The sequence below is a fragment of the Pygocentrus nattereri genome, chromosome 13 (assembly GCF_015220715.1).
Source record: "Pygocentrus nattereri isolate fPygNat1 chromosome 13, fPygNat1.pri, whole genome shotgun sequence".
NCBI lineage: Eukaryota > Metazoa > Chordata > Actinopteri > Characiformes > Serrasalmidae > Pygocentrus > Pygocentrus nattereri.
Window position 1 is genome coordinate 34,262,890 of NC_051223.1, and position 24,952 is coordinate 34,287,841.

General features: G+C 41.4%; 2 protein-coding genes across 3 annotated transcripts; one reads left to right on the forward strand and one right to left on the reverse strand.

Annotated features, from left to right (window-relative positions):
* Positions 1–325: 325 nt before the first annotated feature.
* On the reverse strand, positions 326–9,821 carry trim65 (tripartite motif containing 65). Of its 2 annotated transcripts, none has more exons than XM_017701099.2 (7): positions 9,734–9,821; positions 6,919–7,372; positions 6,052–6,147; positions 5,648–5,878; positions 5,071–5,239; positions 4,872–4,961; positions 326–4,027 (listed from the first exon to the last, which is right to left on the reverse strand). In XM_017701099.2, exons 2-7 carry the CDS (start codon positions 7,354–7,356, stop codon positions 3,489–3,491), a joined length of 1,563 nt encoding a protein of 520 aa, XP_017556588.1. In that variant the 5' UTR covers positions 7,357–7,372; positions 9,734–9,821; the 3' UTR covers positions 326–3,488. The 2 variants fall into 2 exon arrangements, with proteins under 2 accessions (XP_017556588.1, XP_017556596.1); XM_017701107.2 differs by having other exon boundaries at positions 6,919–7,368; positions 9,734–9,798.
* Positions 9,818–20,030, forward strand: mrpl38 (mitochondrial ribosomal protein L38). Its single transcript, XM_017701118.2, has 9 exons — positions 9,818–9,952; positions 11,360–11,545; positions 11,778–11,909; positions 15,277–15,479; positions 15,576–15,648; positions 16,119–16,164; positions 16,302–16,460; positions 16,942–17,078; positions 19,265–20,030. Exons 1-9 carry the CDS (start codon positions 9,829–9,831, stop codon positions 19,399–19,401), a joined length of 1,197 nt encoding a protein of 398 aa, XP_017556607.1. The 5' UTR covers positions 9,818–9,828; the 3' UTR covers positions 19,402–20,030.
* Positions 20,031–24,952: the final 4,922 nt, after the last annotated feature.

Consider the following 24,952-nt stretch of genomic DNA (forward strand, 5'->3'; position numbering starts at 1 on the left):
CGACTGTCTCTCATAAGAAATGGGACCATAATTATCAGGGAATGTGGGAACAGCAAGTCTGGACAGACAGTATGATAAGAAATCCAAACTATTACTGTGCTTTCATTCAGGGGTTTGCTTCGAGACCCATTTCACCTCGTACCGTTTCTGAAATGTGAAAGCACCTTGGCCAAAGCACTACATACTGTGCGTATCAGCTGTGAATCCGCTGTACCGTCACTTTTGGTCATATTACGCTTTGTCAGTTGTCATTCTCTTCTGAAGCAGCTCTTTAGCTCCGGAGCATGACGCAAACTAATATGGCACTTTAACTGTCATGCATTGGTACAATCCCCCCCCCCCCCCCCCCCCCTTCAATCCCAGCTCCCCCTTGTGTGCAAATACTATTTCTTGTTGGATGTTTTAATTTATTACTTAATTTATTTGAATGATGAACTGTGTAACCAACTAAGCATGGTCTCGGCTGTAATGTCTGACGTACAATGGATTGTATTTTATTAAATTTAACATGTATCAGTTGAAAAGTATTTTATTATAGTTATATTCTGTACAGTAGTTGGAACAGGTTTTGAAAAATTACATTGCACTCTTTGGAGTAACATGATTGACATGGTGAGGAGTGCAACAGATGCTCTATTAGTCTAAGGACATTTCCACTTTTTACATCCTTCTCTCCCAATGGTACACTAATTGTCTGGTTTTAGAAAAGCAGTATGACTTTCACTCTGCTTAAAGATCAGGAACATGGCTCAGAGCTTTAAAGTGGTGCGATTTAATCACTCACTGTGCTTCTCTTAATTGTTCCCTTTCTAAATGCAGCAGATACTGCTTGTGCAAATGCATTTGATCCCAGAGATTCCACATCCATCCTATATTCAGAAATTGTCCAGTTCTAAACCTAACATTGCTTGCTAATAGTGGTGGGGTTTAACTGTAAGGCAAGAGGCTTCAAGCTCATATGCTTATACACTGGGAGTTAATTTTATATGATATGGGGACCACTTGCTTCACATTTGGCCCACTTTCTGGTTCACTCACAGAAATACAGCTAATCTACGCAGGATTTAGGTTGGGTTGAAATGCAGTCTGCACATATTGACAGGTATCACAGTTTGTATGCAACAATCTCAAGATAGGAAGGGGATAAACTTACTGACAAAGGACACCATAGGAAATATGGCTACTTAAAGACACAATGGGTGAGTAAATTCCTTTGAACTCAACATGTAGATGAGGACGGTCTGCGTTCAAGTTGAGCTTGATTCAGCTTTTCTTGCAGTCTCTTTAAAGCAGTGTTCAATTGATTATACCCAGATCCAGTTCTACAGTACCCTTATACCTTTAGTGCTCTCCTCGAAAGTCTCTTATTAAATTAAGTGATTTCTGAAGTCCTTCCAATGTTTCCCCAAAACTTGTTCATGGTAACATTTACAAAATTTAAAAATACCAGGACTAGACAAAATGAATGCCAAATAAGTCACATCAAATCTAGCCTAACCTGGATTGCATACAAGTACAAATTTCCTTTTTTTTTTGAAAAATCCAAAGTGCTTTGCATTTTGAAAAAAGGGACTGAAGAAAATAAATGGAACGTGCAACGTCTTGACATTTTTACAATGACAACACAGATTAGTGCTTTTTGAATTGCCTTCAAGCAATGTTATTGTGCTTGAGTCTTAAAACGTGACTGAGAAGCTGTCGAACATTAAGACTAGAAGACGTCCATGGAGTGTCATCAAAGGAGCCATCGGTATGTGAGGCTTCTTAACTCTCTGTGGTAGTGCACAATGCCTCAGTTTGTCTCTCCAGTGAAAGTTTCGATCAAGTTTCGTCGACCTGGGGATCAACGTGGATGGATCCCAAGACGTTCAAACAGTAAAGCATGGCTCTCTAGTCCTGTTTCTGTTGTACCAAAGAGCTGACTGCACAAATAAGTGCTAGAGTTTTGAACAAGGGGGCCACTGTTCTGCACAGTTTCATGATTTCCCTTCTCTACCAAACCAAAGGCTATGTTTACATTACAAGTACTGTTGAATTTCGATATTTGGGTCATATCCCATTTTTCTGCCTCGATGACTAGATGGCACCAAAGCAGCATGACCTTGCACATGATGATATTTAATGTTAACATATTAAATGTGTTGTTTTTTGTTGTACATATGTGCTCATTCTAAATCTGATGCCTACAATTGGTTCCAAAAAAGTTGGGGAAGGAGCATGTTTACCACTGTGATACATCACCTCTCCTTTTGACGACACTTAATAGTCATTTGAGGACTGTAGACACCAATTGATCCAGTTTTTGAATCTGTATTTTTTGTTATTTATCCACTCTACAAATGCAACTGAAAGGAACCTTCTAGTACCTGCACTCTGATTATGAAGCCATGCTGTTGTAACGTGTAGAATGTGGCTTGTAATATTAAGAAGGGCCTCCCTAAAAAAGACGTCATCTAGAAGGCAGCATATGTAGCAACAAAATGTGTAAATATCTTTTTGAAATTAATCGTGCCGTCCCAGATGTATAAATTACCAACGCCATGGCACTAATACACCCCAATACCATGACAGACCCTGGCTTTTGAAATATAAAATGGTGACAATCTGGAAGGCCTATTTCATTCTTGCACCAGAAAACACAATGTCTGTTAGTTACATAAACAATCTGAAAGGTTGACTTGTCAGACTACAATATACATTGGTCATTGGCATTGCCCTTATCACACAGCGATTTCTCCAGATTTCCTGAATTTTTTGATAATATGTGAGTGAAATACCTTAAGTCCTTTCAATTACTCATTCAGGAACATTGTTCTTAAACTGTAGGATAATTTACTGTGGCATTTTTAGCAAAGTGAGCCTCAACTCATCCTTACTCATACAGAACTAGGTCTTTCCTGGATGCTCCTGTAATACACTCCTGCTTGACTGCCATCACCAGTTTAAGATGCTTTTGGACATTTCACAATGTTCCTAGGCTTAAATTTCCAATTGTCCCAACCTTTTTTGAACATGTTGTGGGCATCAATTTCAGAATAAGCATATATATATATATATATATATATATATATATATATATAACAATGAAGTTCATAAGTTCAAGAATAAAATATCTTGCCAGGTCAAGGTGGATTTCAGGTCACTGCTTCCTCTTTTTATCTGCATTTCACATACTATCACAACTTTTTGGAGGGTTGTATTTAATCTATGGCCACATATGAAAGTGGCTTAAATCTGATTTAAAAGGACAAAAAAGAGATTTGTGCCACAACCTTATAATGTGAACATAGCTTAAGTCATTACAGCCAGTGCTTGATAATTTGTTGCTGAGACGAGAAAATGTGAAACTGTGCATGAACCTGCCTGTACATGATTAGTTATCAAGTTATCAAGCTTTTTATGAGCTGAATTCTGCTTTTTGAGCTGCAGTCCAGCACTCTTCCAGACTGCAGTCTGAGCTCAGACGCTCTTGGAATAGGTCTTGCGGCTCACGGCGGGCAGAGGGTGACGCTGACCCCCTCTCCAATCCAGCAGGCAGGGAACAGCTCTTGAGAGAACACGCAATGGAAGGCGTGCAGCCGGACCTGGCCCTCTCCATAATAGGTCAGCGTGCCAGCTTCGTAGTCCAGCAGCATGCCAATCCGCAGGGGCTGCGTGTGAAGCTGCAGCTGTCCAGCTACAGACTCCCTGCGGCCAGCGTGCCAGGCACTCAGCTGCCGCTCGTCCAACTGCAGACTCCACGACAGCTCGTTCATTCCCAGCATGCACGTCTTGCCCTTCTCTTTGCGAGGGATGGCCTGATACGTCACCCCAACGTACGCCCACGGTTTGGACACCTCCAGCTCCCAGTAGTGACGGCCATGGGTGAAGTTCTCAAAGCACAGTACCTGCCAGGTGTGGTCGAAGCGAGCTTCGTGAGCGGGGACAGGGCGCGGCCCAGAGGTCAGGTGTTCGGCTCGACGGTTGCTCTGAGAGAGGAGGAGGTGGGCGTTGGCCGTGCGAGGGTCAAAAGTCAAGGAACAACGGTCTGTTACAAGAGAGAAATCACAACACTTGCTGAATGATGCACTTTAATACCGTTATGGTACATTCATTATAATCTTGACAAGGAAATGGATTCTAAATCAATCAATGCCACATTTTTTGTAAGTAGAAGATATTTTATGATTTTAGTTTGATAAAAAATTGTGGCTGTGTGTTCAGCCTTGTTCAGAATGAAAAATACCTTTTGTTTTTTTTTTCCATTTCTTGACATCAAAACCAACAGCTTAAATCAGTCACTAGGGCGTGCAAATGAATGTAAATGTAATTTATTATGTAATTAATATGTAATTAATTATGCAATAATATAATTACATGTTAATAGTATAGCACAATGACAACAATAATCATAGACATCTGAGTTTTCCTTAAAACAAAGGTTTTACTTGTATAGTACATTATAAACCCTTATAAAATTATATACAGATGTTCAATATGTTAACAAACTATGTAGTAAAAGCCTTGTCAGTGTTAGGATTTAGGGTTAGGATGCTGACCAGGGAGAAGGTTAGGTTTTGGCTTTGGTTTTAAGGTTAGTGTTAGAGCAACCATTTCCGTGATTTTAATGTATATTTAGCTAAAAATGTGTTAAAGGTAAGTTAAGTATCTACAAAACATATAAAGCGTACTATATACATGACATTACCCAATCAAAAGCTTGCCTTCTCACAGTACAATAAAAACAACATTTTTTTAGATATTTTATAAACTGAATATCAACACATTAAATTTGTACCAATCATAAATCATTATGATGTTACTGACAGTCAATCAATGAAAATCTATAGAAAAAGTGTTCCTATGTATTATGAAAGAGGAAAATTGCTTACATGCGCTGAGGCCTTCCTTTCCTGCCGGATAAGATGGAGTGGCAGGACTCGGTACCACAGCAAGCACTGGCCTTTTATCCTGAGGAGAGCCTGGAGCAGATGGAAAATGTAAATACACATGAATCAAGAACAAAATACAACACATACACCTACAAAAACTGCAGTCAGACTGTTCCTGTGAAATGAGCTTGCTCCTAACCTTCCTTGTCATGGCCCACAACTGCATACACAGCTTTATCGAGGTCCTCACACACCAGCTTAGAGACACGAGACAACAAGTCTGTGACTGGATTAAGTTTGTCTTGAACATTCACACTGACTTCCACAGGAACTTCACCCATCTGAGGAACCTCCACCAGCCTGGAGTCCTGTTCAGGAATATATCTGGTGAATTACACGGTTGACATTACTGCACTGTTACACTATTGTATTATTACATTACCACGTTAGACTGGTTAATATTATGAATATATTACCAATGTAATGTGGGCCACAAAATATGGACAAAAGAGCATTCTGTAATTATAGTGCAATAAATTAAGATTAATTATTATTACTCTTATAATCCCAGTCTTAGCACATTCTATTATTACTCAGTAATTACATCACAAACTGTGCTACTCCTAAGTTACAGAAGGCTGCAATAAAAGTTTGGACCATTAAAAAGGTTTGCGCATTAAAGGGATGATGAACAATACACTGTGTAACCCTCGTCTGATCTGCTCAAGATAATCTGTTACCAAATGTGGCTAAAAGTCTGTTGGCTCAAATGGAACCTGTATGAGCAGGCAGTCAGGAAGAGCACAGAGGCTGTCGATTTGCTCCTCCAGCTCCAAAAGCTGCTGAGCCTTCTCCTGCAGCTCGCTGAGCCGAGCCTGTGCCTGGGACAGAGCGCTTTCCTGCTGCTGCTCCACAAAGCTCTGCGTCAGCTCCTGCTTCTCCACCAGCACCTTCAGCAGCTGCGTGAACTTCACATTCACCCACTGAGACGTCTGCTGCAGTGAAACCTAGTACATTAACATCAAGGAGGACACCTTCAGCTTAGAATCATCACCACTTGGACAGCTGTTGGCTCTAACGAGGCAGATAATGTATCACATCGTTTCTGATAATTAAGTTGAATAAACACTTTTTCTTTTAGAATAGTAATGTTGTGGCAAAACTGATGCTATTTTCTTGCCTTAGCTTTAGCGATGTTCTCACTGAGCTCCAGAATGTTCCGCTCTGTGTCCTCCCTGCACTTCTTGACCTCCAATCCCTTCTTCTTCAGCCCTGCCTGTCAATCAGGATAGGACCCATTAGAGCAACTTACAGGGTAACACCCCTGATTTTCAATTCATAAGATCTGTTTGATATGAAATGCTCTGTTATAGAGAAATTTACCAAGTCAGAACTGTTCACAGTGGTGGTGATAGGAACTAGACGTCTGAAGAGTTTAATGCCTCTAAAACAGGCATGTCACAGTGGAGACTTTCCGGACCAAAGCGCTGCAGAGGTTAGTGTTCAGCCTCACCTAACACTCTGAATTCTGGTCACGAAGGACTTGCCACTCAGGTGATGAGCTGAATCAGGTGAGTTTAATAAGGCAGTGTGCTGAGCTCTGCAGTGTTTTGGCCCAGGAGGCCTGACACACATGCTCTAAAAGCCACATTATAAAATATATTACACTGAATGATTATAAATACACTGTCTGAGACATTGTTCTGTGGTAGTTTTAGAGAAACTTTTGGGCTACAATAGACTTGCTTAATATACTGTTATAAGACAAAGTAAACCCTAAAATCATTTTTTCAGATTTATCATTATTTTACCATCATCAACATTACATATAAACCCTCATAAGACTTGTGTAGATTCACTGGTGGTTTTGGACAGCAGATAAAATGGCTGTATTTGTGTTGTAGACAAAGAAAGAAGAGTCACATCAATTTTGTGATGACTGAACCTGTGGCCAGGCAGCAATATGTGGCTTGCAAGTAAACTATAACAAACACAAACTAATACAAATCTGTTGGTAGGAACAAAAGCAGAGGAGGCCTGTTATTACCTCTCGGCTATTCCTCTCCTCCTCAATCAGGACCTTGTCATGGCTCTTGCACTCATTCACAGCGCATGCACAACATACACACATGCCATCGTTCCTGCAGTACAAGACAAGGGGCTTCTGATGACGCCCACAGAATTGCTCGGGTCCAGCATTGGCTGCATCTCCTCTACACGAAGCACTGTTGTCTTTCCCCGCAGAGCTGTTAACAGTAACTTCGGTCAGAAGAGACAGGGACACGTTGCGTTTCAGTGTGGGTCTGCTGGAAAATGTCTCATTGCAAACTGGGCAGTTGAATTCGGCAGGCTGAGGTCCCACTTTCTCTCTCTGATCCCAGTGTCTGGAGATACAGTCCTTGCAGAAAGTGTGGCCGCACGGTATCGTCACTGGGAACTTAAAACGCTCCAAGCAGATGGCACAGCTCAGATTGTGTGCCTCCATCACAAGGTCTGTCTACCTGTCAAGTAAATGACACACAATGTCACTGATGTGAGGCACCACTCTTATGAAGCACCAGAAGCTACCTGAGTGCAAATCGGGCCCCCTCGGGAATCACTGGCCTGCAAAACACGAGTGTGTTAGAAGTCAATGAGGAGCTTTGCATCTAAAAAGCAGACCAGACTAATACACTTTGACACAAATCATTAAAGGCCTCATATCTGACATTTATTTAATAATTTCCTTTTCCTTTTACTTATTACATTTGTTTGCTTAAACACCAAGAACAGTCCTTTACATGACCATTTTCCAATTATCCAATTATCCCTTAGAACTGAAAAGGCTATTTTTGTTACTATTATTGTAGGACTACTCTGTGTAAGTGAACTCTGCTCTGTTTGGCTGCCCTGTATTGTGACTTATTCAAAAAGTAGTTTGGGCTGAAACTCTCCTTATAACAGTGTGAATGGATGAAACAAAACTGCTGTAGGATGAATAGGTGGATATGGGATTGTGTTGGTTTTTGTGACACTGCAGGCAAAATGAACTTAAAACAGACAGCCATGGCTACTTCACATATATGGACTGTACAGTCTTGGGAATGAATGATTTAATTGTTTATCTGTGTTTACACGATATGGCCAAAAGTATGTGGACACCTGCCCATCACACCCATATAAGCTTGCTGGACATATTCCATAGCCATGGGCATTAATGTGGAGTTACCCCCTGCCTTTGCAGCTATAACAGCCTGCACTCTGCTAGGAAAGCTTTCCACAAGAATTTTGGGCTGCGTCTGTGGGAATCAAAAGCATTTGTGAGGTCAAACTCTGACGTTGGATGGAAAGGCCTGGCTCACAATCAGCACTCCAATTCATCCAGAATGTGTTCAGTGGGGTTGTGGTCAGGACTCTGTGCAGGCCACTAGAGTTCCTCCACACCACATGAATTAAACCATGTCTTTAAGGACCTCATTTTATGCACAGTCATGCTGGAACAGGATAGGGCCTTCCTCAAACTGTTGCCAAAAAGCTGAAAGCACATGTTTGTCTAAAATGCTTTTTGTGTGCTGCAGCATTAACATTACGCTTCACTAGAATTAAGGCACTGAGGCCAAACCCTGAAATGAGAAGTAGATTCTGATTAATTCATCAATCCTAAGAGCTAGACTGCAATTTTATCAAGCAAATTTACATACACTGACCCTCGCCAAGTAACTAAAAATATTTTGTTTCTAGAGAACTCTGAAATTTTCTTCCCCCCCTGCCTATTGATCAATGATCAGAGTTGAAAGATGACAGAAATGATTTCAATCGCCCGAAGACTGCTGGGATAGGCTCCAGTACCCCCCCCCCCCCCCTCCCCTGACAGAGAAGCGGCTTAGAAAATGGATGGATGGATGGATGGATGGATGGATTTAGTATTCACTGCATGACGACAGGTAGCCATCACACCACATTACAGAAACATATCTTCAACATGCATTTCACTGTAACCTTTTTTCACACCTGTTTAGAGGGTAAGTGATGAAAGACAATCTACTTTGACATTTTCCTTCAATCCGATAAATGTCCAATCTAATTTTTAAAGATTTTGTTTCCCCCAAATTGATTTCTTTCTGTCATTTTAGGTTTTCCATTCAGGCAGAGGTTCAGAAATATTTACTGTGAATCTGATTTTGCTGGAACTGAAACAGAAATGTCAAATATAAAAACTGCATCAATCATATCGCTCGTGATTAAGTGAGAGGAAGAATATCGATCATATTGATCATACATTAAAAGGTATCATATCGATCACTTAAATCGCACATTAGCGAGCAGAATCATATCAAGCATACATTAGTGAGAGGCACTGTACTGATACTATCGATCCTGCATTAGTAATCGTATTGATCGTGGGTTATCAATCACACGTTTGCAGGAGGAATCGTATCGTCCTGACATTTGAAACAAATATAAAACCGTTGCTTTATAATCGAAACAGCGTCCTGACATTCAGACGCCTAACTTACTACGTTAATATCTTTCAAACTGGCATAGCTTAGCATAGGTTTTGGTTTGACAACAAGCCTAAAATCGGCTTCTTGTTCGAATTTTCTCGTTCCACCTTAAATGGTGAAGCCGTTACATTCAATTGCTGCATCTTTTAAGGCGGAACGGGGAAATTCTAACTAACAAAGCCTGGCGAATAAAAACTGACTTCGGCTCCGCGGTTTGACAGCTATCTGGTTAGCTGGCTATCATTAGCCAGGTTAGCTAACAGCTAAGCAGCCCGTTTTTCTCGGTCTTTAGCGACAGCGAATGACAAAAGTCCACAAGAGCGACTTCAATCACCTACTGAGATTTTTTCCACGTACAACACGGCACGAATAACTCACCACACTTCGCCAGAACACAGTATCATGCGATGTAAACTGGAGGAAATTCACACAACTGCACAGTTGCTGACGTAGTACGCAGAAGTGTTGTACGTATGTGTGCTGTCGTCACTCTGTGTGTGTGCTCGAAGATGGCGCTGCAGAGGACGGTGGGGCGACTCTGGCGCATCGGGGCAGATTTAGGGGTCAAAAACAACGCCAGGCCCTTTATCACAGCAGGTGAGTGATGAGGCAGTGATGTGTGTGATGTTAAGCCTCACTCACTGTGTGTTTCATCCATGATTCGAGCTCGTTCTGCTCCGTTTGGTCTGTGAGCATGGCCGCTCCGCCTGACGTTAAAGGGCATCTCCACCGACTTTTCTAAATTTCTGAATGATTCAGTCTTGAGATGTAAACAGTCACACATAGTGGTGTGATGTGCAGTGGGTCGGTGTGGAGAAACTTACAGCCCTAAAAACGTACAGACTAGAGACAGACGTACAGACTAGAGACAAGACTATAGACTATAGACAAACCTACAGACTACAGACAAGACTAGAGACAAACCTACAGACTGTAGATAAACCTACAGACAAGACTATAGACAAACCTACAGACTACAGACAAGACTAGAGACAAACCTACAGACTACAGACAAGACTATAGACAAACCTACAGACTATAGACAAACCTACAGACTATAGACAAACCTACAGACTACAGACAAGACTAGAGACAAACCTACAGACTGTAGATAAACCTACAGACTACAGACAAGACTATAGACAAACCTACAGACTACAGACAAGACTAGAGACAAACCTACAGACTGTAGATAAACCTACAGACAAGACTAGACAAACCTACAGACTGTAGATAAACCTACAGACAAGACTAGACAAACCTACAGACTATAGACAAACCTACAGACTATAGACAAACCTACAGACAAGACTGTAGACAAACCTACAAACTAGAGACAAGCCTACAGACTAGAGACAAGACTGTAGACAAACCTACAGACTAGAGACGACTATAGACAAACCTACAGACTATAGACAAACCTACAGACTAGAGACAAGACTATAGACAAACCTACAGACTGTAGACAAACCTACAGACTAGAGACCAGACTACAGACAAGACTAGAGACAAACCTACAGACTACAGACAAGACTAGAGACAAACCTACAGACAAACATACAGACTGTAGACAAACCTACTGATTTCTTACAGTCGTGGTGATGGGAACCAGGGGTCACAGTGGCAACTGTGCAACACAAAAATAGCCATTTTATTTGCTATTTGCTGTACAAACCTACCAGTGAGCCTTAAGCCTTATTGTTAAGTCAGTGGGTTTGTCACATTTATGAAAGAGTACCATCAGTGGCCCTTCCCTCAGTTTTGGCTGCAGCCACTTGTGAGACCCTGCTAGCTGTATAATTTGCCTGACTGACTAAAACATGTCTCCTCTACATGTCTTAGACCCAAAAGGATGAATCACTTACTGAAATGTCAATTTACCACCTAAATTTGTGGCTGTGGTAACCAGGCTGTCAGAGTGTTACATGTGCCATGTTGTTTGTTGGTCTATCCAGAATGTAGCTAACATGTGCCTGCCCATGTCACTCTTTCCAACATCTGCAGCTGTATTATATCGGCGGGCTGCTCCGCTGGGTCCCATGCCGAACGAAGACATAGACTGGCAGAACCTAGAATCGCTGGAAAAATATCGTAGCTACACACGCTACCTCACAGCGGCGGAGGAGGCCAATAATAAAGAGGTGTGGTGGAAGACGTACAGGAAACATGTAGACAAGCAGTCTGGTGCGGGTAAGTGCTCCTTTTGCAATATTTAATGGAGACCAAGACAAAACAACTCAGCTCACTTAAGTGTCTCTAAATCTGCTATAGCCTGTGTGCTTCATGACATTATCCATGAATTGAGGGTCATTGTGGCCTAGTTCATTTGTTGTGAAAGACCAGCTGTTAAATGTGGTACTTTTTAAAGTCGTGTTTAATGTCCTCCATCGTTGCTATAAGCATAATTTGTCTGTGTGTTTAGGTTTGGAGCCAGTGAACATTGGGCTGCCTCACTGCCGGCCCTCTAGAACAAAGGAAGTTAGAGAAAGGAAGAGGGTGATGAGGGAGAACAGGCAGAACCCTGACCTGGAGAGAGCCGCTCGTCTGCGTACCTGTACGTCTTGTTGTTTCATTTCACTGTCTTGATATAACCCAGATTAAGCCTATCCTGATGAACACAGCTTTGCTGAGATTAGTGTATCTCTCATTTAACACTCTGAATTTAGCTGATGAAGGCCTTGATAAATTACCTGGTGAGTTGAATCAGGTGTGATTAGTGAGGTAGATCACTGACCAACTCGGGTTCTCCAGGACTGATATGTGTGCGTTAAAGGGGCATTCACTGATTTTTCAAAACAATTAAACGGTTAAGATGTAAACAGATAAGATAAGATAAGATGCCTTTGTCATTGCACAGTGTACAACGAAATTGAGCAGCAATCCAGTGGCACTTACTACACACAAAATAATTAAACATAAGGCTAAAATATATAAAGTGCAGATTTATGAAAAATAATATAAAATCTTAAATGAAAAGGTAAAGGACTATAAAACTATATATTCTAAAACAGACAGTAAAGAAGTGAGGTAGGAGTTAGTTATTGCACGTTCCTTGGATAGCTTATAAAATTATATGATATTGCACAGCTTAAGAATTATTGCACAGAAAGAATATATATTGCACACTCGAGAACAAATAAATAGCACAGAGGTGAAGTGGAACACTGGAACAGTGTCCTATGAAATCAGTGCCAGTAAAGAGCAGTAGTGGTGTTCAGTCGGTTCTACTGAGCACAGTGTTCTATAGAAAGTCCTTGTGTTTGGAAGTGTTCAGTTCCTGTACGGATCTGGGGTAAAAGCTGTTTTTAAGTCTGTTTGTCTGGGATGGGCTGGAGCTAAAGCGTTTACCCAAGGGCAGCAGTTCGAACAGATGATGTCCCGGGTGAAATGTGTCCTTCAGGATGTTGGCTGCCCTGCTGAGGCAGCGGGAGCTGAACAGGTCCTCCAGGCAGGGCAGTGGGCAGCTGATGATCTTCTGGGCCATGTTTATGACCCCCTGCAGTGCTCTCCTTTCTGCTACTGAGCAGCTGCTGTACCACATTGAGATGCAGTATGTCAGCACACTCTCGATGGCGGAATGGTAGTAGGACACCAGCAGCTTCTCCTGAAGGTTGTTTTTCCTGAGAATTCTCAGGAAGTAGAGCCTCTACTGCACCTTCCTGACCACTGCCATGGTGTTGGTGGTCCAGGAAAGACCCTCAGAAATGTGTGTGTGCCCAGGAATCTGAAGTAATGGACTTCAGTCCCCATTGATGTACAGTGGTGTAGGCACTGCTCCTTTCTGCCGGAAGTCTATAATGAGTTCTTTTGTTTTTGAGGAGTTCAGGGTGAGATTATTCCCTAAACACCACTCAGCCAGTCCCTGGATTTCATCCCTTTAGGCGGTCTCGTCTGCTCAAGAGATCCAACCACTGTCGTGTCATCTGCAAACCTTACTATGGTGTTGGAGGAGTGGGTAGGGACACAGTCATAGATATACAGAGCATAGAGAAGCGGGCTAAGCACGCACCCCTGTGGTGCTCCGGTGCTGAGTTTAAGGGTGGAGGAATGATGGAGACCCAGTCTTACAGACTGGGTGCGGTCTGTCAGAAACTCGTCTATCCAGAGGCAAGTGGGTTGTGAAAGCCCCAAGCCTGTGAGTTTAGTCACCAGTCTGTGGGGGATGACCGTGTTAAAAGCTGAGCTGAAGTCTACGTAGAGCATCCTCACATAGCTCCCCTGGTGCTCCAGGTGTGTGAGTGCTGTGTGGAGAGCAGTGGTGTTGGCATCTTCTGTGGACCTGTTTGCTTTGTAGGCAAACTTGTGTGGATCAAAGGTGGGTGGGAGGATGGCTCTCATGTGATGCAGAACCAGTCTCTGAAAACACTTCATTATGTGTGAGTGCGACCGGATGGTAGTCATTGAGGTCACTGATGGTAGTCTTTTTTGGCAGTGGAATGATGGTGGCAGACTTCAGACAAGGTGGGATGATGGATTTGGACAGGGACAGGTTGAAGATTTTTGTAAATACCACATAGAGCTGGTCTACACATACCTTCAGCACCTTTCCTGTAACACCATCAGGACCAGCAGCTTTTCTGGAATTCACTGCCCTGAGTACACGTCTCACATCCTGCTCCTGCACAGTGAGGATGTGGTTGTGGGAGACTGGTGAAGGTCTTGTGTCTATCTTCGCTGCTTTCACCTCATAGCGAGCAAAGAAACAGTTAAGTTCCTCTGCCAGTGAGGCGTCACCTTTAACTGTTGTGCAGCTTCTGGTGTTGTGATTGCTGAGCTGCTGAATGCCAATTTTCCTCTTGTAGGTGGTCTTAACCTCCTTGATGCCTCTCTTCAGGTTGCTTCTAGCCACACTGTAGAGGACACTCTTACCAGACCTGAAGGCGGTGTTCCGCTCATTGAGGAGAATTCAGACCTCCTTTGTCTTCCAGGGCCTTTGGTTTGGGTACACCCTGATGTTTTTGTCCACACAGTTTTTGATTTAGCAGAGTACAGCTGATGTGTACTCATCCAGGTCCTGATCCTCAAAGACATCCTAGTTTGTCCTTCTGAAGCAGTCTTGCAGCTGTGAGGAAGCTCCTTCTGGCCATGTTTTGATAGTCTTTGTGATGGGTTGAGACTTTTTGAGGGGGGGTGTATGCAGGACTTAAAAATACAGAGCAGTGATCTGATTGACCCAGATGTGGTAATAATGTTGTTTTAAAACTGTTCTTAATGTTTGAGTGGACCTTGTCTAGTGTATTTCTCCCCCTGGTAACACATTTTATGTGTTGTTGGAATTTGGCGGTTACCATGACAACGATAAACTCTCGAGGGATATAAAAAGGCCTGCATTTAACTGTCAGGTACTCCAGATGAGAAGAACAGTGTCTGTCTATGATTTTGGCATTAGTGCTCCAGCTGTTATGGACGTAAATGCATAACCCCTCTCCCTTTGATTTACCGGAGTCTTTGTTTCTGTCCCAGCGAAATGCCGTGCGGCCTGTTAGCTCAGTCATTCAATGTGGCTTGACATAAAACATGGCTTTGCCAAGTCAGAATTGATGTGATGGGAACCAGATGTCTGGAGTGTTCAAAGCATTTAAATGTTACCTCACAAAAAGTTACTACATGAGTTGGTTGGTATTCTCCGTTAAGTCCATATGGGGGGCTGACTTTTTCGTTATTCACTCTCATAGCTGCATAACTTGCATATTAACCTCATAGTAGTTACTAAATAGTGTATAGTAGTCACTCTGTAATAAGTTTTAGGATTACAAACTCAATAATAACACAAAGGTTCACTTGAATTTACGGTTGAACATTAGGCCTACACTGGAATTAATCACAGAGCCAGAACTGTTACCAAGCTACATTTTGTCCTTATTTATTCATATATGTTTTTATTTAGAAATTAATTAATTTATTTTCCATTTCCGTTCTAGTTCGCATTCCCTTAGACAGAGTAAAAGCAGAATGGGAGAAAACAAACGGACCTTACCACATCCAGAGACTGGCAGATCACTACGGAATCTACCGGGACCTCTTCCCCATGGCCTATTTTGTGCCGAGAGTCATGCTGAGGGTGACGTATGGAGATGACAACAGTGCTGCGGTGCATTGCGGCAATCATTTATCACCTACTCAGGTTAGACATGAGCAGAAAACTGTTTCACGCTTGGTATAGTTTGAAAGTAAATAGGTTTGTTTGTTCTCTCCCTTACTATTGACTTTTGCTTTCCAGGCTTCAGTAGCACCTCACGTAAGCTTTGAGGCAGAAGAGAACTCTCTCTGGACGTTGCTTCTAACAAGCCCAGGTACACAAACTAACTTGAATATTGAGTTGTCAGCATCCAGTTTGGATACAGCACAAAAATAAGCTTTCATATAGTAGTAGCTGCATGAATGCATCCATTAAAATGGGAAATATATGTATCTACTGTATTCCTGAGAGTTAAACTTAGAGGTCATCTTGGAGCAGTCATGCTTCTTTTATCGGTACCAGACAGACTTTATCTTAAGGATGTTGGGCATGGCATGAAGTTTAGTTAATAACTTAAATACAGCGTGTCTCACTGCTTGTGTATTACCTGAACTTTCAGTTGAACAGTTTTGATTGCCTGCCTTTTTGGTTGGATGTTCATTTGTGTAGGAAGGCAGTTTTGTTGTCAGTTTTAAGTTACACCACAAGATGGCGATCTAAGCTCCGTGAAGAAAACAACAAAAAAAGCTGTGTTGGTCCAAACAACAAACAGATTTCCCAGATCTGTTGTGGTTTGTTTTCCAGATGAGCATTTGCAGGATGGTGAGCAGGAATACGTTCATTGGTTGGTGTAAGTATTCCTGCTTTAATTCATTTTCCTCTGGCTGTTTGAGAAAAAATGATGACACCACAGCACTCAGTGATACCTGTCTGTTATTTCATGTGTGAGTGAATGAATGAATAAACAAAGTCCATTGTTTTTCACAGGGGTAATATCTCTGGAAATGCTGTACATTCCGGGGATGAAGTCTGTCATTATATCGCACCGTTTCCGTCCAAGGGAACAGGCTTCCAAAGATATGTTTTCGTTCTCTTCAAGCAGGAGGCACATGTTGACTACAGCAATGATGTCAGACCCTCTCCCTGGTGAGATGGTGCTTATCTAATGACCTTTTATAGATTGCTCTTTTTTGTGTCATGGGTATTTCCACTCTTTGGTCTGAGTGAATCTATTAAATACAGCTTTTCTAGCTTTAGTTTTTGATTATTATTCCAGTGTGTATCCAATTAAAAAACTGGTTCTATGTACCCAGTGCAGAACTGGTTCTGCTTTTGAGTCTTAGTTCCTCTCACTGTTTCTTCCTTCTTGCCATTTTCACCCTCAGCTTGCTCATCAGCTTGCACCTGGATTAAAATTGCTCTGTGACAATGTCTGTTGTAGAAATAAAAGCTTAAATTAGAATAAACTGAAATAATTGTAAGCAACCCCCCTGCTTAAAGCATGATCTATTAATGCAGTTCATATATGACCACATTGATGAGCATTTGTGCTTCAGGTACACCATTATCAAACGATCTCTTCAGTTTCTTGACCGTGTTTTGTTTGTGTTTGTGTTTACTCATGCAGTTATTGTCTGAAGCAGCGAAGCTTTAAGACAGTGGAATTTTACAAGAAACACGAGGGGCTAATCACTCCCGCCGGGCTGGCATTCTTTCAGAGCCAATGGGACGAGTCGGTCACCAGCACCTTCCACACACTGCTGAGTGAGTCTCACACACACTTACAGCGTCAAAGTTACATAACAAATGGTTAGTTAAATGTCCAGTTAAACACTTTCATACATATAATTTTCTCAGTTGCATAAAAACTTTGAAAAATCTTCCAGTGACGATGCCGCTACAGTCACATTTACAAAATGTACTACCTGGATTAGCCTGACAGAGAAGTGTAAGAGTTACTTACAGAGGGCTAGAAAATCAGAAAAATGAATAAAATGCAGGTTTGTTAGTAATTTATAGGAATCTAGTGTCATCCACAGTATCAGTCAAATGTAAACACGTATTCAATGTCAGTATATTTTAATGTGTGGTTGGGATAGTGTAGTGGTTAACATCCCTGCCTTCCACCCTGTAGACTGGGGTTCAATCCCCACCTGGGCAAACACCCTACACTATACCAATAAGAGTCCTTGGGCAAGACTCCTAACACCGCCTTGGCCTACCTATGTAAAAATGATCAAATTGTAAGTCGCTCTGGATAAGAGCGTCAGCCAAATGCCGTAAATGTAAATGTAATGTTATTAATTTTTAAAGCAAATCTCCTCTGATACTTATGGTTTTTAAATTGTTGTGTGACCCCACATACTGTCCTTAAAGACAGCAGGTCCATTTCTTAATTTCGTAAATGTTTCACTGTATACTTTCCAAAATGTTAATCATTTTTCACATTTCTTTGAGACGGATTTTTTCAGATATTTGTAGATTAGTGAAAATTGCACACCACACAGAATAATTGCATACCGCACAGCATAAGAGTGCTTAGTATGTTGCTGTTGATTGAAAGGCTAAGACAGACCCAGTATCCAGAATGCTACAGTGACGCATGCAGTAACACATCAATAAAACATTTATATTACATTACATAACACTAATTCCCATTCCAGTCTTGAACCACTAAAACTCCCGTCTCGGAGGCTAATAGCACTGAATGGTTCGTTTTCCGTTTTTAACTAGGCTAAGGAAATTGTTTAAATACAATGTTTGCCATTTAACACAAATTGAGTACAATAAATAAATAAACGATGAAAAGATGTAATCAAATTGATTTGCGCAGGACTTCTTTAGTTTGTTCTCAGAGTAAACATTAAGCACAAAAGAGTTATTGTTGTTGTTTAATAGAGACACAAGTCAGATTTTGTATATTCACACCTGACTAGCGTTTGACTAGATAGTATTGATTGTCTGAATGCCTTTCTTGTGCTGCTCTCTATTTTCATTGTCCTGGTTGGTATCTTTAGTGTCAGTGTGGGTTTGCAGAGGTGAAAACATGTAGACATGTAGATTTTTTCAGTATGGACTGGAACTGGAACTGGAACTGTCCTTTTCCCAACACAGATTTGGCCTATAAAGACAGATGTTGCAGTTACTTACATGCTTTAGGCCCAATATGTAATGCAGCACAAACATCTGATTTCTTGCCATAGTTTTTGATTGAATATAGTTTTATTATCTGTCCCAGAATTTGAGTTACCAGCACAGAGATTAGCTACTGTAGACCAGTAGGATAAGCCACTGTTATTGCTTGTTTTAGTGGAGTGCAGAATTATCTGTATTTCTAAATCAGCCCCAGTTACATAAAACCGCAGCTTGTTATCACAGATTAGCGTTTAAATGCAGTCCCACTCTGTTGTGGAATGTGTGTGGGTGTCTTACATGATTGTGCCCAAAATGTTTCCAAACCTCTCATCTATGCAGATGACAGAGGATGAAGCCGGAAGTCTGTATTTCCATAAGCTTTTGAAAAGTAATGGCTATAAGACAAAGAACATAATGGGCCTCATTCACCTGCCGTTCTTAAGAGGATATCAAGAGAATTTATTAAGAGAATTTTCATAAGAATTCTGACATTCATTCAAGATCAATTCTTAGGGAAGAACAAGACTCTATGCACACGCAAGAGCACACAAGTGCGAGCAGTTCTGCAGTTTAGAGGCACACCATGAATCTGGTGTAGACTTTTTCTTAGGACTTTGTCAAGGACAAAACTTTTTTTTACTTTTTTTTACTAAAACTTACTTTTTTTGTCAATAATTGTGGTTTTCTGCACCTTGGAATCAAGTACATTTACTGCAGTTTACTTACATGAACAGTATTGTTAAAATGTGTCCCAGCACATTCTATAAGCTGAAATTAAATGGAGAGAGTGGCTAAAATAATGTTCCTCTCCACAGATATGAGAGAGCCGGTGTTTGAATACGACAGACCTCCTGTGTACCACCCACCCCAGCGCAAATACCCTCATGGACAACCACTCCGATACATGGACCGCTACAGAGGTGGAAAAGAACACACCTATGGGATTTATTAACCTCACAATCCATAAGTTAGAAAGTTTCAAGAACTGCAGTTTAAAAATGTATTAAAAGATAGAGAGAAAACCAACTCCTACCCATCTGACCAAAACCTGGTACACTGTCCCATCAGATACACAGCACTTAAAGCTTTCGTCTTTGAGAGAGAGAGAGAGAGAGCAGAAAATCAGACTCTGCTCAGCTCTTCCACAGGTGTTTCTGTGCATCCTTCCACTGTGAGAGGAAAACACTGTGGGTCTGAAAGGATGTGTAGCTGCCAAGAGGCCCTGAGAAAAAGAAACAGATGGGAAAAGTGGAAAATTTGCATTTCCTGGTGTTCTCAGAACAATTGACTGTTCACTCCAGTGTCCAGACCTCCGCATCAAGTGTGTTTAGGATTGCTCGGCTTGTCAGAAGCAGAAAATGCAACCAGCTTCTAAAACTGAGCTTTGCAGGTATGGAAAAATATCCCAGCAGGTTTCTTTGAAAGCAAGTCTCCCAAAAAGAATAGTGGCTATAATAAAAGCAAAGAGTGGACACAGTGAGTACTGAAAACTTGGAAAAGTTGTGTTTTTTCCCCCCATGAATAACTTCTACTTAATGGTCCTTTTGACCAGATATAAAATAAATGAAGGGTGGTCTCTGACTTCGGCACAGTACTTTGATTATGCAACTGCGGAGCCCTTGATGTGTAATGTCATCTGATATGTTCTGAAATCACAGCCCTTTCAGATGTTATCAGTGCTTATTTTCCTGTCAGTCTTCTTTGATGATCTTCAGACAGTAGAAGATTTAGGTTAGATATCCTGATCTGTCTTTAAAGCTAATTGGAGACTAACAGGAAGAAGCATTAGTAAGTGCCTCTGTGGTTATGAGGAAGTAAATGTGTTGCGTCTGTGTGTGTGTGTGTGTGTGTGTGTGTGTGTGTGTGTGTGTGTGTTCATTTTGTGTTTGATGAATGATCTCAAGAAAAAAGAGGATGTATGGTCTTGTATTCTGGGCACTACTAGCTGTGCTCTTGGTCCAGTTCCACCACCACTCACATCACCGTCTTGCTGGAAAGCTTAAGCGATGCGTGAATTGAATTGAACCAAATGAGGGGAAGTTTTAATGTAATTTAATCATGTAATTAGTGTCCCCCTGCCCCCCCTGCACTTTTGATGTCTTCCTCTCACTCCATTGTATTACAAGATGAGTGCTTTTAGCTTCATTTTAGAACCTTTGGTTTATTCTGTCGTTCTGTAAATTCAGTTCAGTTCAATTTAAAGAAGCCCTGTTTGCATGACCATATGAAATTACAGTGCTGCTAAAGCTTTGAAAACTCTTTCATACATTACTCTCCCTGTTCATGGAAAGACGTTCGTTTATTGAGTGCAAAACACTTTTGTTGTCACACACATACACAGAATCTCAGGCAACGGCTGTATTTCCTTATCATGCCACAAGATGCCACAAGATGCTACTGATGCTTACGAGTGAGCTCTGGTGTTGCACCGTGTGGAGGAGCGTTGGCTCAGTGCCATTGGTGAAACTTTCCCTGGGTACTTCCAGCTGGGAGAGTCCAGGCTGGGAGAGTCCACTCATTTTATTAATTTATACTGCTAATGTCCCAGACAAATGTGTTTACAGGTCCTGAAAAAGGACATGTTCTGAAAAAAGGGATGATTAATTAATTAACCTTAATCTGGGTATTATAATCTGGTGCCCTTGCCCAGTTCCATCACTCACAGTACTTCCTTCCTGAATGGCATCAGAATGTATTGGACCAACATTCATTTTGAGTATTAGTTTGACAAAAAGTTTAACTCACATAGTGATACTTGATGCGCACACACAAAAAACAAAATACTGTTGATTTTTCATTTTTCTACTCCATTGGAATTGAGCAGCTGTTCTTAACATTCTGTACAAATTTTACGAGCAGTGGACTTGTAGAAGTGCTCCAACGTTGTTTGGAATAGAACCTCTTTACAGTGACTTACACTAAAAGGTAAGAATGTTGATGTCTTTTCTAGTCAAGTTACCATTTGGAAGATATTTTCCTTTGGGCAATGACAATAGTCTCTCCCCTTATCCCAAACGGAGTTGAACAGTTAAGGCTTTTGTTGTCTAGAGTTGCTTCTTTAATTTTATCACCCAAAACGTCCTCCATGGCCTGTTGGCTACATTAGCCTCATAGCTCCAGTGCAAAACTAGTAAAAGTCAAATGCCAAACATGTCTTTGCTATTTGACTGTGCTTGGAGTAAAGGAAAGAATAGAATAGAATAGAATTCAACTTTATTGTCATTGCATATGTCGCAGGTACAAAGCAACGAAATGCAGTTTGCATCCATCCAGAAGTGCTTAGCAGAAATATAAATGTGTTACAATGTACAGTAAATATAGTATATACAGGTTACAAAAAATATGAGGGGGTATGAACATGAAGGGGGTTATACAGGTTATAAACAAGAATGTACAGGTTATAAATATGAAGGGGGAAATTATAAAGTACTATGAACTATGAATAAATATGAGGGGTTATAAAGTACTATGAACAGGTTATAAATATGAAGGGGGATAAGTATGTACTTATGAACAGGTAGAGTATTTACACAGTATATACAATAATGGGCAGTGTATAGAACAGGTGTAAGTGCCAGGAAGTGGTGTTGAGTGGTGTGTAAGTCTGTGTGTTATTGGTACAGTGTTATCTGAGTGTTAGGGTACAGTCCATTGTTATTTGTTAGGTATCAGGAGGGAGAGTTCAGGAGTGTGACAGCTGTTGGAAAGAAGCTGTTCCGGTACCTGGTGGTCTTAGTCCGGAGGCTCCTGTAGCGCCTCCCAGAGGGCAGGGGGGTGAAGAGTGTGTGTGCTGGGTGACTGGGTTCTTTGATGATTTTCCCAGCCCTCTTCAGACACCGCTTCCTGTAGATGTCCTCTATGGCAGGAAGTGGTGCACCGATGATGCGCTGGGCAGCTTTCACCACCCTCTGCAGTGCCTTCCGGTCTGAGGCAGAGCAGCTCCCGTACCATACTGTGATGCAGTTGGACAGGATGCTCTCAATGGTGCAGCGATAGAAGTTCACCAGGATGTCTGAGGGCAGGTGGTTCACCGTGATGTCATCTGCAAACTTAATGATGGTATTGGAACCATCGACAGGCTTGCAGTCATGGGTGAAGAGGGAGTAGAGAAAGGGACTCATTACACAGCCTTGTGGTACACCGGTGTTTATGGTGATGGTGGATGAGCAGTTTTGTGATGAGTTTTGAGCGGATGATTGTGTTGAATGCTGAACTGAAGTTCAGGGCCTTCAGCGGGAGACGAACATCCCGGTTCATCCAAGGCTTTTGGTTGGGGTACATGGTGATCTGTTTCTGAGTGGTGACACTGTCTATAGTGGTGGAGATGTGGTCCAGTGCAGATGAGGCGTACTGATCCAAGTCTGTGTGAGTGAACATATTCCAATCAGTGTTTTTAAACCGGTCCTGGAGCACGGCGTCTGTCCCCTCTGGCCACACTTTTATTGTCCTCACAGTGGGTTTCACACGTTGGATGAGTGGTGGGTATCGAGGTGTGAGGAAAAGGGAGAGATGGTCAGATTGTCCAATGTGGGGGAGGGGTGTTGCTTTGTATGCCCCAGGCAGGTTGGAATAAACATGGTCCAAAGTCTTGTCCCCTCTGGTGTGGCAGGAGACATGTTGGTGGAATCTGGGGAGGACTGTTTTCAGGTTGGAGTGGTTGAAGTCACCAGCAAATATAAAAATAAAAATAAAAGCAGCCTCAGGGTGTTTGGTCTGGTGTTTGCTAATGGCTGCATAAAGTTCTTTCATAGCCAGCTTAGCATTAGCGTCCGGGGGTACATATGCTACAGTGATTATGATGCAGTTTATTTCTCTTGGGAGATAATGAGGTCTGCATTTGGCTGAATTTTCACAGGAATTTATTAACTGTGGGCAGTTCCAGACTTCCTTTCCTCACTCCCATACCTACACAACTTGTATATGAATCTGTAAAAGGCACCTGGCCAGTTTCCCAGACAGGAATTAGGCCTTATTCTGCGCTAAACTGCAGTGCCAATGATAAGTCACCAATAGGCTTAGCCTTAACCCTCCTATTACCTTTGGGTGAAATTTGATTGAACCTGATTTAAACATAAAATTAACATGATTTTCAAATTTTGGATGCATCAGTTTTCGTTGAGGTCAGTTTGACAGGACAGGACAGGAGGCATAATCTGGGCCTGTGAAACTGGCCCATTGACTCATAAGCCTTATGATTTGGGCCAGTCTGACAAAGCAGGTCTGCATGAAAAAATTCCCTATTAATGTTACTTCTAGACATACAGTACTATGTGAAAGTTTTAGGCATCTAAGCAATTTTTAAAATAATTTACCTCAGCAGTGAGTTTATCACAATATACATTAGAATAAAGTCATATTCATAATTCAAATAAACATAAAAACAATCAAAAGTAACAAGAATTTCTCAGGTCCATATTTTTCCTTGGTACCATCACAGCCACCACAGAGACTTGTTAATATCATCAAGTATGTATGTGTGTGTGTGTGTGTGTGTGTGTGTATATATTCTATAGATTTTGTTTATTCAAATACAAAAACACTTTTCTCAGCAAATGAACACAAGACTTTCTAAGACGTTTGCACAGTACTTTACATAGTTTCCACTTTTTACATTCCAGTTTTTCTCCTGCTGTGAAGTATTCAGCAGTTTATACTGTTCAACTTTCGTTCTTCAGTTAGCTGCATCACACATCACCACTCACAGCAGTTTCCCACATTAACCCAGCTCGAATTTAGCTAATCAAGCTTTTCAGTTACTGTTTGCTAATGGGTTTTAACTGAAGATAAAAAGGAAAGCTTTATCAACTATCCATTTCATTGTAATGGCAGGAGAAAAAAGTTAACGTCATTTAGAGAAAACATCCAGTTGAACTCTGAAATGTGTGGATCTGAGAACATGTTGGTGACCTTGGACAATTTATGTGCTGGAAAATCCAGACCTTTTTTGTTCCTGTGATAACAGCGCAGAGGAAAAGGGGAAAAAAGTGTTCACTAGGGAACAGAAAACAAAATCAGACAGGAGACATCCTGCCCTTGGCGTTCATCCTGTACCCAATTATGGAAATTTTAAGCAGTCCCTCATGTTCCAAAGCCAGGGACAGAAGCCAGATTGACTTTCCTGGGTTTTCCATGCATTACCTATTCAGCCAGTTGATGTCATATGGAAGATGGAATATATGGTTTTTTATATTTGACCTAGATTTTCTCATTTGCATTGCCTGATGCTACTGAATACAATTCTTCACATCAGATGATGTGACGACAACACCAATATCCCTCAGCGATTGAAAAGAAAAAGACCTGAGGAATATTTCTTTACTCTGTCGTAACTCCCCTTTTCAGTGCACCACAGAGAAGGATGGGTTTGTTTTAAGTCGTGGTTCCCTCAGTGCTTCTTTAAGGGTTTTTCCTTTTGTGCTTTGGTTGCTTTTACCATTTCGTCCTCAGTTTCTTACGGAGTTTCTCTATTTGAGCCTTGGTTCATCTCAGTGTTTCATTCTCAT